General features: G+C 33.8%; 1 protein-coding gene across 3 annotated transcripts; it reads right to left on the reverse strand.

The window, feature by feature from the left end:
- LOC106153003 (kelch domain-containing protein 3) lies at window positions 1–17893 on the reverse strand. 3 transcript variants are annotated; one of them, XM_013526761.2, is made up of 11 exons: window positions 17762–17893; window positions 16669–16839; window positions 15983–16156; window positions 15316–15431; window positions 14446–14517; window positions 13687–13903; window positions 13098–13184; window positions 10594–10702; window positions 5966–6051; window positions 5730–5808; window positions 1–4962 (listed from the first exon to the last, which is right to left on the reverse strand). In XM_013526761.2, the coding sequence occupies exons 2-11, from the start codon at window positions 16820–16822 to the stop codon at window positions 4899–4901; spliced, it is 1158 nt and encodes a 385-aa protein (XP_013382215.1). In that variant the 5' UTR covers window positions 16823–16839; window positions 17762–17893; the 3' UTR covers window positions 1–4898. The 3 variants fall into 3 exon arrangements, with proteins under 3 accessions (XP_013382215.1, XP_013382218.1, XP_013382216.1); XM_013526764.3 differs by having other exon boundaries at window positions 17831–17884; XM_013526762.2 differs by having other exon boundaries at window positions 16669–16887; window positions 17762–17877.
- Between the last annotated feature and the right edge of the window lie 37 nt (window positions 17894–17930).

Raw genomic sequence — 17930 nt, forward strand, 5'->3', positions numbered from 1 at the left:
TAAATTTTCTTTACTTTAATAAAATATCACATGTAACTACATTGAGACGTTACTGAAGCCATTTACAAGGTAAACAGATCTCTAACCTGCATAATTCCCCCATTTCCCCTTCAACTGAAATTCATATATATTGCACTTACAGCAAAAATTTTCACAACTAGTGATAATAAAAAGCAAGCCCTAATATTGTTACATTTACAAAATATGCATCTTATCTATACACCTATAATGACTTATTAACCCAATAAAGCTTTACTGCCTTTCATGTTGACCATTTTTAATTTACAAAGACAGAATAAAAATGGTAACTACAGAACTCTTAATATTTCAGGTAAATCATACTAGTAATAGAGGTAATTATAAGGACAAACTGCAATCACCCACTTCAACATGGCTCAGTAAAGTATATCTGAATTGTTTGATTGAATTTCACCATTATTTCTTGGCAGATTTGACCAGGACCCAGTTACATGAAAAACCCAGTTGAATGTAGGCCTTGTCTTTTAGATTGTACCTGTATGTTGTGGTTCACTTTGATCCATAAAGCTGCACTAGTTTACTTAAATAAGTAGCTTTGGCTCTAAAAAAAGTCCATTCTAAAAGATGATTTTTTACTTTCTGTAAGACCAGTTCTAGTTTAAGTGAACTTGCATCAATTTTATCTTTGATCAAAGTAGACTAAATCTTTCAGTCCTAACTTTTGGAATAACTCTCCACTTATATTCTTTTGTAAAACCACTCCAGCACCAGCTATGGATAGTCTGGCCACATTTCCAGACCAATAACATCAAACAAAATCAACAAAGGTTTTTGTTTTGACCATAAGAAAAAAATGCCTCATATGCTAATGTGAATAGTCAGACAGTCCAGACCAAAGTGATCCTCCACTGTCCAGTGAGAAACCCAGTGCAGTGACTAAGGTTCAGAGCAATAGGTGAAGTCAGATAGCCAAGGTTCAGTGAACATGCAAACATGACTGACCACTATCAAAAAATATGTACCTGATAAAGCTAATAACCAGACAGTAAGTCTAGTGTTATACTCTTCATGTGGTATACCGCTAGCGTGCAGTTATCAACCAAAAATGTGAAGATATTTAAAATATACATAGAATTTTAAAGTTGGGACAAATATCCCATCCCATCCCTACATTGTTTTCTACAAAGAGCAGGTATCACTGCAGAATGAAATATCCATTTTCATCCAAATACGCCAGTCAGTATGCCAGAATCTTACATAATTCACACCTTGGACCAATTGAAGGTCAAATAAAATATTCCACTATCTAGCAGAAAAATAAAACACTCAACATTAATACTGTTGATGGCAGATGCTTTGATAAAAAATCTTGGTGTTTCCAGCGATTATGCCTTTAAGGTATATATTTCAGCTTCACCTTACATAACACTACATACAAATTCACTGCCATCTCATTGTGATATCACATTTCAATAAGTGAAAGCATTTTTACAACTTATTCTGTGCACATGTTGTAAACATGAAATACCTTTCATGAAAAACCAGTTTCCGCTGTTCTTTCCTAGCAATATGAACCTTTTTAATAACATTAACAACAGGCAAAAATCTGAAAAAATAAAAACCATAGAATATTTACCCCCGCTAAGGTGGTTATGTTTTCACCCCCGTTTGTCTGTCTGTCATCAACATAACTCAAAAAGTTATGGACCAATTTTGATGAAATTTTCAGGGTAGGTCAGAAGTGGGCCAAGGAAGTAATTATTAGTTTTTGGTGGTGATCCAGATCAATAATCAATCAATAATATTCAATAATCGCTGCCTTGGTGGAGGTCTGCGCTCTCGGAGTGCTTTTCTAGTTTGTCATAAAATTACCACCCTTTCCTTTAAACTGATAGACTAGTTAAAGAGATTCACCAGCATGGCAATACCAAGAGAAACTGCTACATCATCTGCTTAATCAAAACTAATATTGGGTCTCACTTTGGATATCAGACACAAGATTGCAGCGGTTACCACATATTATTACCATGATATAATACATTCCCTTTTAGATGTGTTAAGTGGTTCGAAGAGGGGGGGGGGGGGGGGGACAATCAATTTTCATAAGAATTAACACCCAAAATTTGATGTTACTTTGCATAAACCTCACTAAGCAAATCAACTTGAAGTCAAAATAAATTTAGTGCCTATATAAAAAAGCTGTCATTTAAATGCTTTGATGTTTCAGCAGCTTCAAATATAAAAGAGTATATTTGCACATCACTGTACACAAATTCTCCTTTTCCATAAACATCAGTAATTTAAACAACAATATAATAGTAATAACAAAAAAAAAAAACAAAACAGTACTTATAAAATATGTGATACTTTACAATTTTAATTTGTATATTTAACACATAGCAAAGAGCAAATCAGAGAAAGAAACCATTTTGTTCAAAAATAAAAACAAACCAGTTGTCAGGACAAATACACAGAACAAAAGAACTTGTGTACAACATTTTGATGAAATTCAGGATTCTCTAAAATCTATATTTTCATGTACATTTACCTTTCTGTGATTGAAGGTTTGATGTGTTTGCAAAAAGAAAATTGTTTGAATTGGCACTGTTTATTCAAAGCGAATTCCTATTTGGCCATTTCTTATTAACTAATGTGTGATCATATTAGGACAATATAATTTTTCAAATACTCAATTATAATTTATTTGAATCCAGCTCAACACCCTATTTCAAAGTAGACAGCTATGTCTGAATATGCACATTATTACTATCAGCTGTCCATGAATACCCCAACACACGAGGAACATTGAGGTAGCATAATCATCCAATAACAACGGTTGTTCCCTATGTTATTGCATCAATACTCAACATATTCAACAGATTTAATATTTTTGTTTGTGGATGGTGATATGAACTTTTGTATTAATATTGATACATGAATATATGTGGATGGCTTCTTTTTGTGAAGAAAACATGCACTTATATTAGAGCGTTGCAAGGAGCCCCACCTCTGGTTTCCTGGATCTGATCATCAGGAGTATCACACAAACTGTTCTTACAACGGGCAGATCCAGAGATATTTAGATATTTAGAGTATTATCTTAATTCCAAATTATCTTTGTTGACCCATTCTCCATTCTTGACCGTCTTCTGACAGAAAAATTTGATGCCCATCAATGTAAACTTGAAAAATTCTGACCGTCTTCCGGAAAAACCCAGACCACAGACTCGTCCGCCCCTGCCTAAAACCTTGGCACAGTCAGCTGTATGCACTCAATTTGCTATACGAGTTCAGAAATATAAAACTTATTTTGATTCTGTTCTTTTTGCTTTTAACTTTATTTGTACAGTGGCAGCTTAGAATGGTTTATTCTACACCTGCAGAATCAGTTTTAAGATCCATCTACAAATCAAGGAGTGGCCTGTGAAATCTAATGGGTAGAACAGATATACACACATAATATACACACATTCCAGACATCAAAGTGGGCCTTAGTTCAACATCTCCACTTTTGAAGTATTATCTTAATTCTGAGAAAATATGTGTTTTTAAGTTGGCCTCTTACATATACACATCCTAAAAAAAACCATTTAAGTGCAGTGTACAGATATTCAGTTAAAACATAAAACCATTAAAAATAAAAGCTGTCAATTTTCTAGTCTTACCAGAGTCATCAATTTATAACCGATGCACTTCACAATTCTAACATATAAAATAGGTGCATGATCAAATGTGAATAACCACTTCCCATATCTAAATAGGAAAAATAATTACACCACAAAAATGTTTAGCCTGTGAGAAGTCTTCATGCTGAATTTGACTAATAAAAGATAAGCAGACAGCCACATCTAAGTCTACATTTTATGCAAAATATTTGCACAACATACAGAACTGAAAATATATCGCATTAACAAATTTCTAATCATTACACTATCTATGGCACAAGAAAAGCTTGTTTATCTAGTCTTGGGTCCTAACAGCTTCATGACATATACATGTAGTGCTACTTAAAACCACTGTCTTCATATAATAACTTCACAATTTATATTTCACCATGAGTGACTGCCTCTTATATTCATGGCGTGAGGTTAATTTGCTTTCTGTGTATAATGATTTTCCTTCTGCATCATCTCTCTTTTAGAAATTCACCTTTGGTAGGAATTATGCACATAGTCTAGTCAAGCTTAGTTCATAATGCGGTAATTGCTTATTATCAAACAAAGTGGATGAATTATATTTTTCAAAAAGACAAGTTTTTTTTTGTTTTATATGTCACCTTCATTACCTGGTTCTAATGCTCCGAAAAACAATGCAAGCTGGGTAATTTCTAGAGAGTATATTATTGTGAGGTATTAAAGGTAATAAAACTTGACAAAAAAAGTATTGGAGCAAGTCCTGTGTTTGTAGTTTGTGCGTAATTTCCATTAGGGTAATAGTCAGATGAATAGACATGGCAGACCTGGAATATACATTTATGCACAGAAAAGGTGACAGCATTAGCATGGAACCACTACAGAGGCAGGTGACACATGAAAGAAAGCCATGACTCATTACTTGTATGAAAAATATTTTACATGTAACAGCAGAGATTGTACAGTCATGTTTTTTTTTTCTTAATAACATAAATCTACCGGCACAAGATACGTTGCCTTTTCATTCAATACACCACAAAAACATGATCCAAGTCATTTTGTTCTTTTTCCTTCAAATTCTGTTAAGGCATTGGTATAATTCCTCCTCATGTATATGTCTGGCTGTAGTGTAGAATTAAACTGGTCTTGAGCTCAATGAAGTTTATTCTGTGATTCACTTCATTCTTGCTGCATGCCCAAATTGAGACAGACCAGAATCGCAGAAGAGATTTTCTTCTATAGCTTTATTCGACTCTGAACGATATGAGAGATGCAGAACAGAAATCCCTATCCATTGGTATTCTGTGGTCTACTTATGCTACTGTTAGTTGTCATTGCTAATAACTCCCACCTGAAAGAAAGAACACTTTCTATAAAATAATGATTGTATAACAACCATAAATTCATTCCTCACGGTTTCACGATTAATGTTTCCATGTTAAATTTATTGGATGGTGAGTTGCATTTTTATATCTGTACAAAACCTTAGGGTGTACATGGGCCGAAGCTGTCCATTTTTTTCTGACATGCTTCCAAATATTTATATGTAAAGTTAAATAATATATAAAATAAACAATAACCATCTTAGATGTTGATTTAATATAATCAACAATTTCTGTTAAACAGATAGTATTGAAATAAGTTTTCTCTCATCAAAAAATCTTCTTTAAATCATTTGCATTAAAAACAGAAATAGACTTCACTTTTAAGTTTGAATTAAATTGTGGTTAGCTGCAGTTATTTTTTTTCTGCCATTAACGCCTTTATTGGTGCATTACTATGATTTCATCACAGGATGCTAATCATTTAAACCAAGAGGCTTCAAAAAACCAATTTGAGGAGAAACGAGAAAGTTTTGCCATAAGGTTTTTTCTATGGAAATGATTGATTTTTTAATATTCATAAAAAATTAATATTCTTAGAAATTTTCATCTTATCTGGTAATTTATACAACCATGTCTTTAATATGAACTAACATTTATTGTAAAAAAATTTACAGTAAGTCCGAGTTCACTTTTTTTTAACAAACATTTCAAACTAACTGTTACCTGGAAAATGCCTTGCAGCATGAGACTCTATACTAATACAATTTCACACTGAGAGCATTGGTGGTTTTACCTTATATCCTCCGGCAGGCAGGAAGTATCTATCTGAGACTTTAGTGCTATCAAGGCACACAGGGTTTTCAGGGAGGGCACTGAAAAAAATGTGCAATAAAAAATGGAGTTAATTACCAAACAAAATAAATCTTGGTGATTTTTACTGCTGAATCAAGAATTTAGTTTCTGAATTAAAACAACTTGTGAATGTGAATACATGAAGTGGTTAACAATTAAACATATTGGTTTGCTTACCAAAATCAAGGACATACAAGTCAGAATGGTCCATGAGCTCAAACTCTGTATTAACCATTTCTTCTTCATCAAACTCAGGGTTTGGACTGCAATTGACAAACTGAGAATGTCAGAATCTTTCAGAAATCAAAGTGAGTCTTGCCTTAGTCTTGAGATTGAACAAATATTTAGGCAAATAATAACTATAATAAAATTACAATTATGGTCAACCAAAAATAAGCTTTAAAATTGTGGCTTCTTTAAATTTCTGGTTGTGAATTTGACCCATTTATCCCTCCCAACAATTTGTAAAAGTTTATCTAAATAACGTACATGTAGTTAAGTATGACGCATTACTGCCGTGTATGCATTAGCTCAATAATTCAAATGAGAGTTGGCAAAAATGACTGAGCATTAGCAAAGAAAGAAAACAGGAAATATCTGTTCCAATATTATTTTTCAGCAAGTATGAAACAATAACCTTTGGTTTGTCTTTATGTTAAGCTATTTGATATATATGGTGGCATTTGGTCTGGTTTAGTGGCAATTTGACATGCCAACTCGCCTCAAATGTATCTTAATGATCTAAAGGCTAGAAATTCCAAGAGAACCTCTTAGCCCTGAAGTCTAAATTGTCTGTCATATAACACACCAAATAAATATTGCCAATAAATGTCAACTTTATTCCTATATATTCTCCATGACTATCATTTATTAATGCAGACAGAAAAACATTTTTGAATTCCACGTTCTCTTGGATGCACAACAGTGTTTTTAACCATTTAGTAGATGACATAAAATAACAGATACGGATGTTTCAGTGTTGCCTGTAGCTACATAATGACGTTAATATCATCATACATAGTTACATTACTTAAATGTGGATCCCTAGGCAAAGGCTTATTACAATGCTGACACCCTGAATTTCAGACATAATTTGAACTCCCACCACTATAGATAGTACCTCTGTCTTTCCTCTTATTTCTTTTACTGCAGAAAGTTTGAATCACTATACAATTTTCAATATATTTAATAATAAATATGTTTTGATGAACATCAATTACTTGAACATGATTTTGAGTTGTTGGAACACTGTAGGAAGAAATGAATCAGTGGAAATTATGACTGTGGTTCTGAAAGCCCACTAAAGTTGGAAAAATGGTATTAAAAAAAAACAACTTATTTCTGCCTTTCCATATTAAATAAGAAAAAAAAATCATGTCTGATTACTAAGTCTTTTGTTTATCATTTATAAAATGCCAGCTGAGGGTCCACAGATAGGTAATTGATGAAATAAGTCTGGATCAGACTAGTGTTGTATAACTCAGGGTAGCTACATGCGTCTAGCAGCTAAATCATCTTGGAAGCTGACACATTCCATGTATGCCCAAAGATGGGGGTAAACAACAGCCACAAGAAAACAATTATAGTTATTTCTGTATGAAAGATTGGTAGACAACAATAACAAGAACAACAAAAAAGACTCACTTTAAAGTTTAAAGACAAACCACTCTCAAATATATGCTTTATGGCTTTCCCTACAATTACTTTATTTTTCACACATTTGGAAAAAATTGATTTTTTAAATGTTTGACAAGTAGACTCAATTTTGTTTTCTATTACTGTGTTATAAGGCTATGTCTTTTCATTGACGTAATTCTAACAATTAACAAGGCAGAAAAGCTGTCAGCTGAACAGACAAATAAAAATGACAAAAGCCTTGCCATGAAAACAGATGACTGCCATTAATGAGAACTTGGAAGGGTACACAGAGTTGGGCAAAAATTGGAGGATAAAAGGAATTCTACTGGAAAAGACAATAGGGGCTAAAGAGGTTAATAAATTGTCTTTTACACTGGTTCAGAAAAATATCAATGGGACGTAAATATAGTGGCTCCTATGGGTGATCCTACTCTGCTTGGTTTAATTTTTCTTAACAGGGAAGATTAATCAGTCTACAGACACTCCTGAGACACATGGTATTACAATATCTGCCCAATCCAGGTAAGAAGGCTCTAGTATTAATCGTGTGGTTTTCAGTATAAAGATTAGTGTACCTCACAACTGTTTAAGGGATAACAACTGTTCGTATGATATCCATATTCCATAATAAACACATTATAAACAACTCATAGAAATTAATAAATTCTATTTTACCTCCAAAACAGTGGTTAACGCAATTATTCTGGAATTTTTGCTTGCCATCACATCACGTGACCTCCATAGATGGCTACACTCTGTAATAATCTCTTAGGAGAATATTACAAAAAACAAAATTTTTAGATGGACTAATGTTGGAATGGATTCATTAACCACTGGTAAGTATGGGAAAACTGTTCTTTACTCCAAGAAAATCCATTTTTTGGCCAAAATGAACAACTGTTATCCCTTTAAGTACAGGTAGGACTGAATACAAACCAAAATGCACAAGGAGACTTTATCAACAAAACTGCTTACAAAATGTGTCAATCTAAGAATTCAAGAACTGCATGGAAAGGACCATATGTAATAATTGACAAGGAGGTTGTTTTTGTCCTGTTAGTTTGTGTGTTTGTTGGTTTGTCTGTTCGCAGCATGCAAAAGGTCTGGGAAGGATGTTCATAAAATTCCATGGTGTGTCAGAGGTAGTCCAAGGAAGAAAAGATTTGATGTTGAACATGGATATGGATAACCACTGAAACATGCTCTGTGTCAAAGCTACAAAAGCAATAATAAAATACGGCTTGACCTGTGGTATATGTCGCAGATATTATTTGCAAGCTGACATCATCGTGTCACAGGCATACCAACTCTGCATCGGAGCTACGTAAGTAGTGATAATTTAGTCACACATACATTGGATCTCTTGCTGCATTGGATTGAATGCTTTTTAAATTTTTTTTACATATTGATAACTTTCTTGAAAGTGAAATGTCAATTTATTATTTATTATTTCTTACAGGTAAATGCCTTGGCAGAGGTTTGCCACTGCTGAGTGCTTAAATTTTAGTTTTATATGAAATTCTAGATTCATACATGTATAAGGTGATACATCATGATCTAAAAATGATCTTCCTACACAAAGCACGACTACGACAACTACAAGAAGAGGATTCAAAGTTATCCCAACAATAGGATGTGCTTAACCATATAAACCTGAGACTCGACTTGAGACAATTAGTTTTGTTCATTATTGTTTATCATGTGTGTGTGTGTGTGTGTGCATGTGTGTGTATGCATGTATATTTCATTTGCATAGTTTTTAGCACATTTAAGCAAGTTAGTCATGTGCTACAAAAATGAATTGTACATAAGTATATTTCATAGCAAGTATGCTAGTTATAGTGAAACCAACAGTGAAATAAATTTAGAATGGGGAATATAAGGATGTTAGCTAGTAGTTCAGTGGTGGGTTGTTAGGTACAGTAATATAAAGGATTTATCCTAGTCCAGTGTAGTAAGCAAAAACCCACTCGTAACATGTTGCTTAAGGAAGGAAACACACTGGTGCTGTTTTTGTAGTTAATGCTGGTCTGGTCTAATATGAATGTACAATAGTGGTATTTAAAACCCCACCATTGATGCACAGAAGAAGGAAAATTAAATGTCTCATGTCGTTATATGATTCGGGATTAAGATCTTTCATTACTGTGTTTTCAGGAAATGTGGTAATTTCAAATGTTTAATAAAAATGTCACTATATTGTATGATCTAGGAAGTGCTTGGCAACTGTGCCTTCACAGCTTGGAGTGACAAACAAATATCAACTTATTACCATAAAGGTAGAACTTTCATAAATATGCAATGACTGTCTAACTGGACAGAATCCAAGTCCTATTTTCTTTAGTTTCCATGGGGTACAAGATATGTAACAATAATTTAATGAAAAGCACTTCCACAGAGACCATGTTTATGACCGGAATAAGCAATGATGCTTCATAACACAGTGATTTAATGGTCCATAAATGGCTTACAGTCTGGGTTTAATTTCACACCACAGAACCCATTAAAGCATCAATAAAAAACAAATTAAGGTTCTATAAAGTCCTAATCCTGCACAACCTTACATGCAAGGAATAACCAAGCAGTGGAAATGTTACTGCTATTATCTGCCAATACAGATATTTTTGTGCAATCACAAGCAAGCGAAAATGACCAATTAATTAATACAGTCTGCAATCCCACAAATATACTCTATACATTTAAAGTAAAAATAAAGTCAATTCTTGTATATGGCAATCACCCGCATCTTGGTGCAGTTTGAATGAGAAACCTGGTCATTTTTGGCCCTGACACAGACAGCTAGGGTGCTGACATTTTAACCTCACTGTTGAGGATACAGCCCAGCTGCCTTCTGAGACACTGAAAGCTAACATACAAACATCTTTTACTGCCAGACCAGGAACTTAACCCCTGCATCAAACCCTAAGTACTGACTGCCAAGCAGGGATAGGTAGGTCTCTGGATGGGGTTAAATAACCCATGTTCCCCTAGAGGTGGACAATCTGAAAGACCATCCAGTTAGTGGATATGCCACAAAAATTAGATGAAATCATTTCTTTGCCAATAGAGAGATATCTTTGTATACAAACAAGCTGTGATTGAAATTATGAATTTAGTCTTAAAAAGCTTAAATGTGAACCCACCCACCATCTGCTACAGAAACTTACCTTGTACCTCCAAATAAAAACAGTCTATCTCCTACAACACAGCAACACTGCCGCCTCCTGGCACAAGGTCCATCACCTATACACTTCACTAAGGACCAATGACAAGTATCTGAAACACAAAAAATGGTTGTTTACATAACAAAGCATCTCCTCACATTTCCCTCTTGATCTGGCTGAGGCCAAGATCTGGCTGAGGCTCCAGTCCAATTTTTAAAAGGGTCTATTCCATTAATTTAAAAGGACATTCTCTACTGAATAAACCACATTACTGTGCCACCAGCGTGAGTGCTGGAGGTACACATGGTTTAAGTCCTGACCCGTTTCATCAAAAAAATTTCATCTGTCTTTATCGGAAATACAATACAATACAACTAGTTAAAAAAAAGCCTAGTCTTGACCCTCATTATGCTTCAAATAATGGGTTATAATCCAAGAATAAGTATTACTTCACATCCATTTATATAATTTTTTTAATACCCAAGTTAATGTCCTCTGTAATTTTCTTTAATCATGCCAAGCATTTATTTACCTAATAAAATATAGAAATAGCTAGAGCATATTTCATGTATGGAAAACATACGTTAACCATTTCTTAAATCACAAATACTTTGAAATCAAGCACTATACAGCATATTGTCCTCTTTTGCACTTTGCTGTTAGCTACAATGATTTATCAAAGTACCAGTGTCATACCTTGCTAAATATCAAAAATAATGAAAACCTGCCTCATGTTTTTACTATCTACTTAATGACCTCGGGCTCCCTTTGAACCAGACATGATTTATGTAAAACTAGCTTAGAACCACCTTAACGATTACATACTATGGAAGACCTTGAAATGGCAACCTAAACTGAGGCAGAGCTTTTAAAAAAGTTCAAAATGAGCCAATTGGAGAAAAATGGATTCAAAATAAAAATTTCAACTTCAATATGCAAATGTTTGTGGATCCCTGACCAAATAAGTTCCTGCAATTGTGAACAAAGCTTCTTACTTGTGTACTATCAATTACCTCTTCAGGTGCACTTCCTATAAGCAAATCTTATCCTCAAGACTAATCTTCAATAAATCATCTCCAGTTGTCAAAGAAAAAAGCAGTCACACGTTGACCATATCAAGTACATCTATCTTACAACATGAAGGGATAAGAAGAGCATGTCTATTCTGTCTAAATTTTTATACCAAGGCTTTTGAGAAAAATTGGAGACCATGCTATCCTGCCTGTTTTTTCATGTATTTGTAATATGCATCATTTCCTCTGTGGCCATTAAAGTGAGGAGTGCATAAACTTTGGGGGAACAACATACCTATTGTCAGGGATAGACATTGTGCACAGAATTTTGGTGTGCTGAGCTGCGTTGTCCCTGGGGGCTGGATGATTTTATTTTTTTAAATACATTTAATTTCTAGAATCTCCTCCTAGACCAAAAGAGTGAGGAGGTTGGAACCTATCAGCAAGATCTGCATGGGCAGAAAAGGTAGAAAAGAAAACATGATCTGGTATTATTCAATTTTTGTATCAATTTTAGCAACCCAAAGGTCTTCTTTCAGTGGTTCTTATACATACACAAACAAACATACACACACACATGAAATAATGACACAGAACAACAGCATACTTCGAAGAATACACTTGCTTTAGGCCATCATTTCTTTTCTCATATCAAAGCTAAAAATATCTAAATAAGTTTGCTTACAACCAAAAACATCAGAAGGCATTTAGTAGGAGTTGGCACCATGTATGTTTCATTTTCTTGGAATCACATCACCTCAAAGCATGGTAACTAAAGAAGTAGTCAGCCAACAGCAATCATCACTGATAGCCCAAAGTCTCATGATTAAGTGTAATATTGCACATATAATGACTTCGGCTGTGGTGCAGCTGAGGTCATTACAGAATAATGACCTCAGTAATCATTTTAAAACAAAATTTAAAACCTGAATATCAGTGTTCTTGAGAATAATATCAGAAGCTGCAATACTGCTGTAATTTACCAAAGTGTTTGCTGTCTAACTGTTGACTAATGGAATATTTCTTCACCCTTAATGAAGGGAAACTAAAAAAGCACTTATTTCTGACCAAACTCTCCAAAAAAAATCCTGCAAATTCTTATGCAAATTTCCGTGAAACTTGATCATCTTGAATGATAGCTGAAAAGACAGTAATGCCAAGTCTTCAAGTCTCAATTTAGGTCATGTTTCCAAATGTAGAGTGCTTTAAACCCCCCAGCCAAAGGTGTCAGTGTGTCACAAGGAAAAAATCAATAACTTTTGCAAAAAAATCCAATCTTGCTGATTTATGATCCCAACCTGCCTTTTTATCAAATAAATTTCCTTTGTAAAATGAAAGTAATACTAAAATACAGCATGGTAATTTTGGGGTGAACGTCACCAAAATTAATGATGATCAGAATATATACAGAAACTGAACTGTACATAAAAATCTACAGCCATGTACTATATAGGAGTATCTTAGTGAAACTAAAAAAGATGAAAATACACTTACCTGGATCAAACTTGTACAGATCACTAAAATGCTCATCTACCAAACCATTGTAACCACCAAATAGATACAGCTTATTTTTATATACAACTGAAAGAAATAGAGAAGGAAAAAGTAAACAGCATTTTCATAGTGACAGACTGAGAAAGTCCAATATATTCCTTGGGTTTCTGCTTCACATGCAGCAGATTGAAATTTCTCAAATTTGAGTTAATGTGAAAAAATATGATATAATTTATGTATCATTTTGATTTTACCTCATGCACAAACACCATACTGATTTTGGAAGGAAATGTCAAATTTGGTTATTTATCATCTGCAACAGTTTTTATAATGAAGAGAGAAACCCCCCATGTTAACGCTAATCAAGTTATCTCTCATGCCATAAGTAAAAAAGAATTCCCTCATCATTTTGTGTTATACATGTATTAGGTTTTTTTTTTGCAATTAACCAGATACTACCTCTTTTCTGTTGAAAACAATCACTTACTGGTGAAAAAAAATACAAAAAGTTTCAGGATGAGATAGCTTGAAGTAAATTTTTTTTGTATGTAGACAATGCACAGACTCATTCCCTATAACCTGAACTCACATGCTGAGTGACTCCTCCGTCCAGGTGAAGGAATGTCTCCTGTACAACTTGGCTCATACCATGTATTGTCTTGAGTATTAAATATTTGCATTTGATTACAATAGACTTCATTGTTTGTGTGATAGGGTCCTCCTCTATCTCCTCTGCCACCAAATATATACATAAAATGACCAATGCCAGTGGCTGAGTGGAAGTCTCGCCAGCGAGCTGGGGTACCCTGAAATATCAAAGATTTTATTAACCGTTCCCAGAGCTGAATCATAAAAAATTTGAAAAGTATACAAGGAAGAATTTTATTCAGAAATGAAAATCTCTTAAATGTGAATTTTCTTATACAGGTAAGTGCACATTGAGAAAAGCGTACTAACAGATCCGAGGATCAAATATGGTAACCCACTAAAAAGCTTGTCGCTTAATTCCCGATTAGACACTGAATAGATTCCCTGTTGGGATTATACAACAAGCATGCAAGTGATTCAGACATATTTCATCTGTGGATCTGTTAGTCCACTGCTGTGAATGCGCTCTAGGATTCTCAGTGCATCTTAATCATACTCAAAAATCCATAACTTAATTTTTAGCCTTTGAAAATCTCTTTTAAGTGAAAATTTTCTTTAAGGTTACAAAGTTAAAAAGGAGGGGAATCATAACTATCTGCAAGAACTCTCTGCACAAAGCATGTGCACGCATCTTTAAACAAACAGCACATCCAGATCATCTGGTGTCGGTATCCTGTGAGTTATACCAACATGTACTTACCCATGTGTGCAACAGTGACCAGATAAATGTGGACAAGTCCAGGCAGTGAATATCATTTGAGAATCTGTAAACCTGCAAAAAGAAAAAAAAAAAAAATTTTTTTTTGGAAATTTAACCCACTTTTTCTTCAGCTAGCTAACTGAGAAAATGAGAAAATGCTTTTTATGATTACTTCCAAGAAAATGTTATATACCACACAGACAGCAAATTCATCTCTTGAAAACACAATGCTCAAGACTATGGGACTAATGTCAGTATAAAGGAATATATATATTGGAGACACCTATTCAAGTGAATTGTCATTTTTCAGTTTTTAAAATTGTCACCAATTCAAAACGCAAAAGTGTATAATGTGTCAGTAATTGTTTCCCTTGTATTGCTTTCTATGTCAGTTATATGGATGAAATCTAAAGCGTAAAATGTACTGAAAAGTGGATGCTCAGATTTAAAGGGACAACAACTATTCAATTTGGCAACAAAATGGATTTTTGGAGGGTACATGACAATTTTCCCATACTTAACAATGGTTAAAGAACCTGTTCTTCCATTCAAAGTTAGTCTGTTTTTTTTTTTTTTTTTGTAGTAATCTCTTATTATAAATTAAGGGTGGCCGTCCATGGAAGTCACATGGTCCAATGGCAAACATGGATTCCAAAACAATCGCAATAACTGCTGTTTTGGTGGTAAAATAGAATTTATTATATTTCTATGAGTTGTTTTCAATGTATTTATTGTGAAACATGGATCTCATATGGAAAGTTATCCCTTTAATATCTCATACAAAAAAAAATGTGCATTCCAAACCATTTATTAATTTAATTTGGCATGATAACATTATTCATATAGCAACGGGACATAAAACATTTATACCTCCTCTTCATAACCTCCAAAAATGTACATTCTATTTCCTATGACACAGGCAGCATGGCCATCTCTAGCTCCTGGGGTCTCTCCTCCGGTTTTGGGTTTTGACCACTTTCCAGTACCTTAAATAATCATATACTTAATGTGTTATACATCCCATGCATGATATCATAATAAGCTTTGGGTTTCAAATCATATCATTTCTTTAAAAATATATTGTTGGTGCCTCAAAAACCTATTTGATATGTATGACCTTTGAAACACAAAAAAAAAAAACTGTTCTTTCCAATGGGAAAAATAGTGAATTTTATAGATACTGTATTTTTAAGTCATAAATTCTTTAAATTAAAACATGCACATTGAATAATTGCAACAAAATGGAAAAGCAGGCTACCTTGTAGTTTTCTTCTATGCGGTAAATGCACCAAAAAGCTATATAGAATATAATTTTTGATGATTCCAAAATTATGGATCGGAAAAATTGATAATTTTTCCCCATTGAAAAACTTGAGTCATTACTAAAACATCTTTTGTCAAAGTAGAGTTACTATTGCTAAAAACTATCAAGTGATTGAAAACCCCAGACAAAGCTGACAAAAAATGAATCTTTATTATCTACAGGTGAAACTATGCATTTGATTAAAATTGCTAAATGACAGTTAAAATGTCTTACTTGGGTCATAGCAATAAAGTATATTGCAAGCTCCATCACTATCATTTCTTCCTCCCCAAAGATAGGCGCAGTCATTGAATGCCACTGCCGTATGCCCGTATCTCTGGTAGGGAGTGATTTTACTCTGAGGATCATCTGGTCTTGGCAAGGGCAACTTTTTCCATTGATAAGCAACTAAAGAAAAAAAAAAGATTTGAGCTGTACATTCATACATACCATGTTTGAATGATTAAGTCTAAACATTTATGAATCTGACTCATTGTTTGTAACATTACCATTCCATGACAAACACAATCTTGTTGTGGCTTGTTACATGTAGTTAACTCTTTAATCAATTCCTTATATGTGAAAAGCACACTATGTAAGAGAAATGCACCATTCAGTAATGATGCACAATGTAAGTGAAATTAACAGACCAATCACGCTTCAATCATGATAACATCTGTCTGTGATAAACCCAGTGATAGAAACAAAAAGATACTGATCCAAGAAAGAAGGCAAATTTCTTTTATGCAAGTCATATTGTGTTACCTGACGATGTACACTGAAATAGTTTTTTTAATTTATTCTTGTCACAGACAAAAAAAAAAAAAAAAAAAAAAAAAAAAAAAAAAATATATATATATATATATATATATATATATATATATATATATATATATATGGTTGAAAAAAAATACACTTACCAGTATTTAAGACATGTATGTCCATAGGCCTGCGGGTCTCATAGTCCTCCCCTGTGCAGTAGCCACCAAAAGAGTAGATCTCATCTTTGAGATTAACTGCAGCATGGTTGACTCTACGTGGTCCACCTTCAAGATGAACAGTCCACCATGGCATACTGGACACTCCTTAAACTGATAGTTAATACTGTGAAGTAGGTTTATTCATAATCTCCGGTGAAACTGATGGTAAAAAAGTAAATCATTTCTAATGAGATTAAAATTTTCACATACAGTTATTGATCTACAGATATTATGCTTTCTGTAGTTGCAATCTGATTCTATAACTGGAATCATACAGTTCTAAGTATAGTTTCACATGACACCACATGCACTGATTAATAATTGTCTGCTTATGAAGTTATGTATATTCTTCGATCTTTACCACACCCATTAATAGTTTGCAAAATATCTTTCTATGGACTATGGTACAATAACTTTTCATAGACTATGGTACAATATGGTACAAATACACACACAGGAGTCCATACAGATTGTCATAATGTTTTTTTTGGTCTCAAAAGAACTCTTTTATCCATTTCTCCCCTCTTCTCCTTTATTCATTATATCCGTAGGATAAGAAATATATATATATATCTAGGATTTTGCTGTCAGTTGATGCAAGTTTCATTTTTGGTAACATCAGCACTTGATTTATTGGGTTTCCTGAATCCTGGCGTTCATGCAGGTAAAACACCTAACTTTACCCAGTGTGGGATATCTCTGTAATTTGATACAGAACTTCACCTTGACTGCAGCAAAGAGGGGTTTACTGTAGTACTGGTTCTCACTTCAAAGCTGTTTGAAGGGGCGTCAATTGTTGTCATTGCTTAAATCTACCTTAATCAGGTTGCAATGAAGGGAAAGGCCACCTATCGGGAGCTTGTATATTCAGCATTCAAACTTGACTTTTTCAAGGTTATGCTAAATCTGGTGACAAATGATATCGAGGGTAACACTAACAGTTACAACTTACTAGCAGACCGTTGCATCTCGTTCATAGAAGCATTGACCTCTCTGTATATGATAAGTGCTTGAAACATCAAATTCAACATACCTTTTGTGTCTTATGCAGTATTCCTTGCAGTTTCACGACACGATATATTTATACCTAGATTTTTTTTACCTGCTCTCCATAAAGAACAGCTGATGGACACTGCGTCATTTAATTTTGCTCCCAAGATAGGATAGCTTCAAATTAAGACATGATAGATTTTAATTTGAAA

The sequence above is a fragment of the Lingula anatina genome, chromosome 2, assembly GCF_051362555.1.
Source record: "Lingula anatina isolate TDL-2025a chromosome 2, LinAna3.0, whole genome shotgun sequence".
In the NCBI taxonomy this organism is placed as follows: domain Eukaryota; kingdom Metazoa; phylum Brachiopoda; class Lingulata; order Lingulida; family Lingulidae; genus Lingula; species Lingula anatina.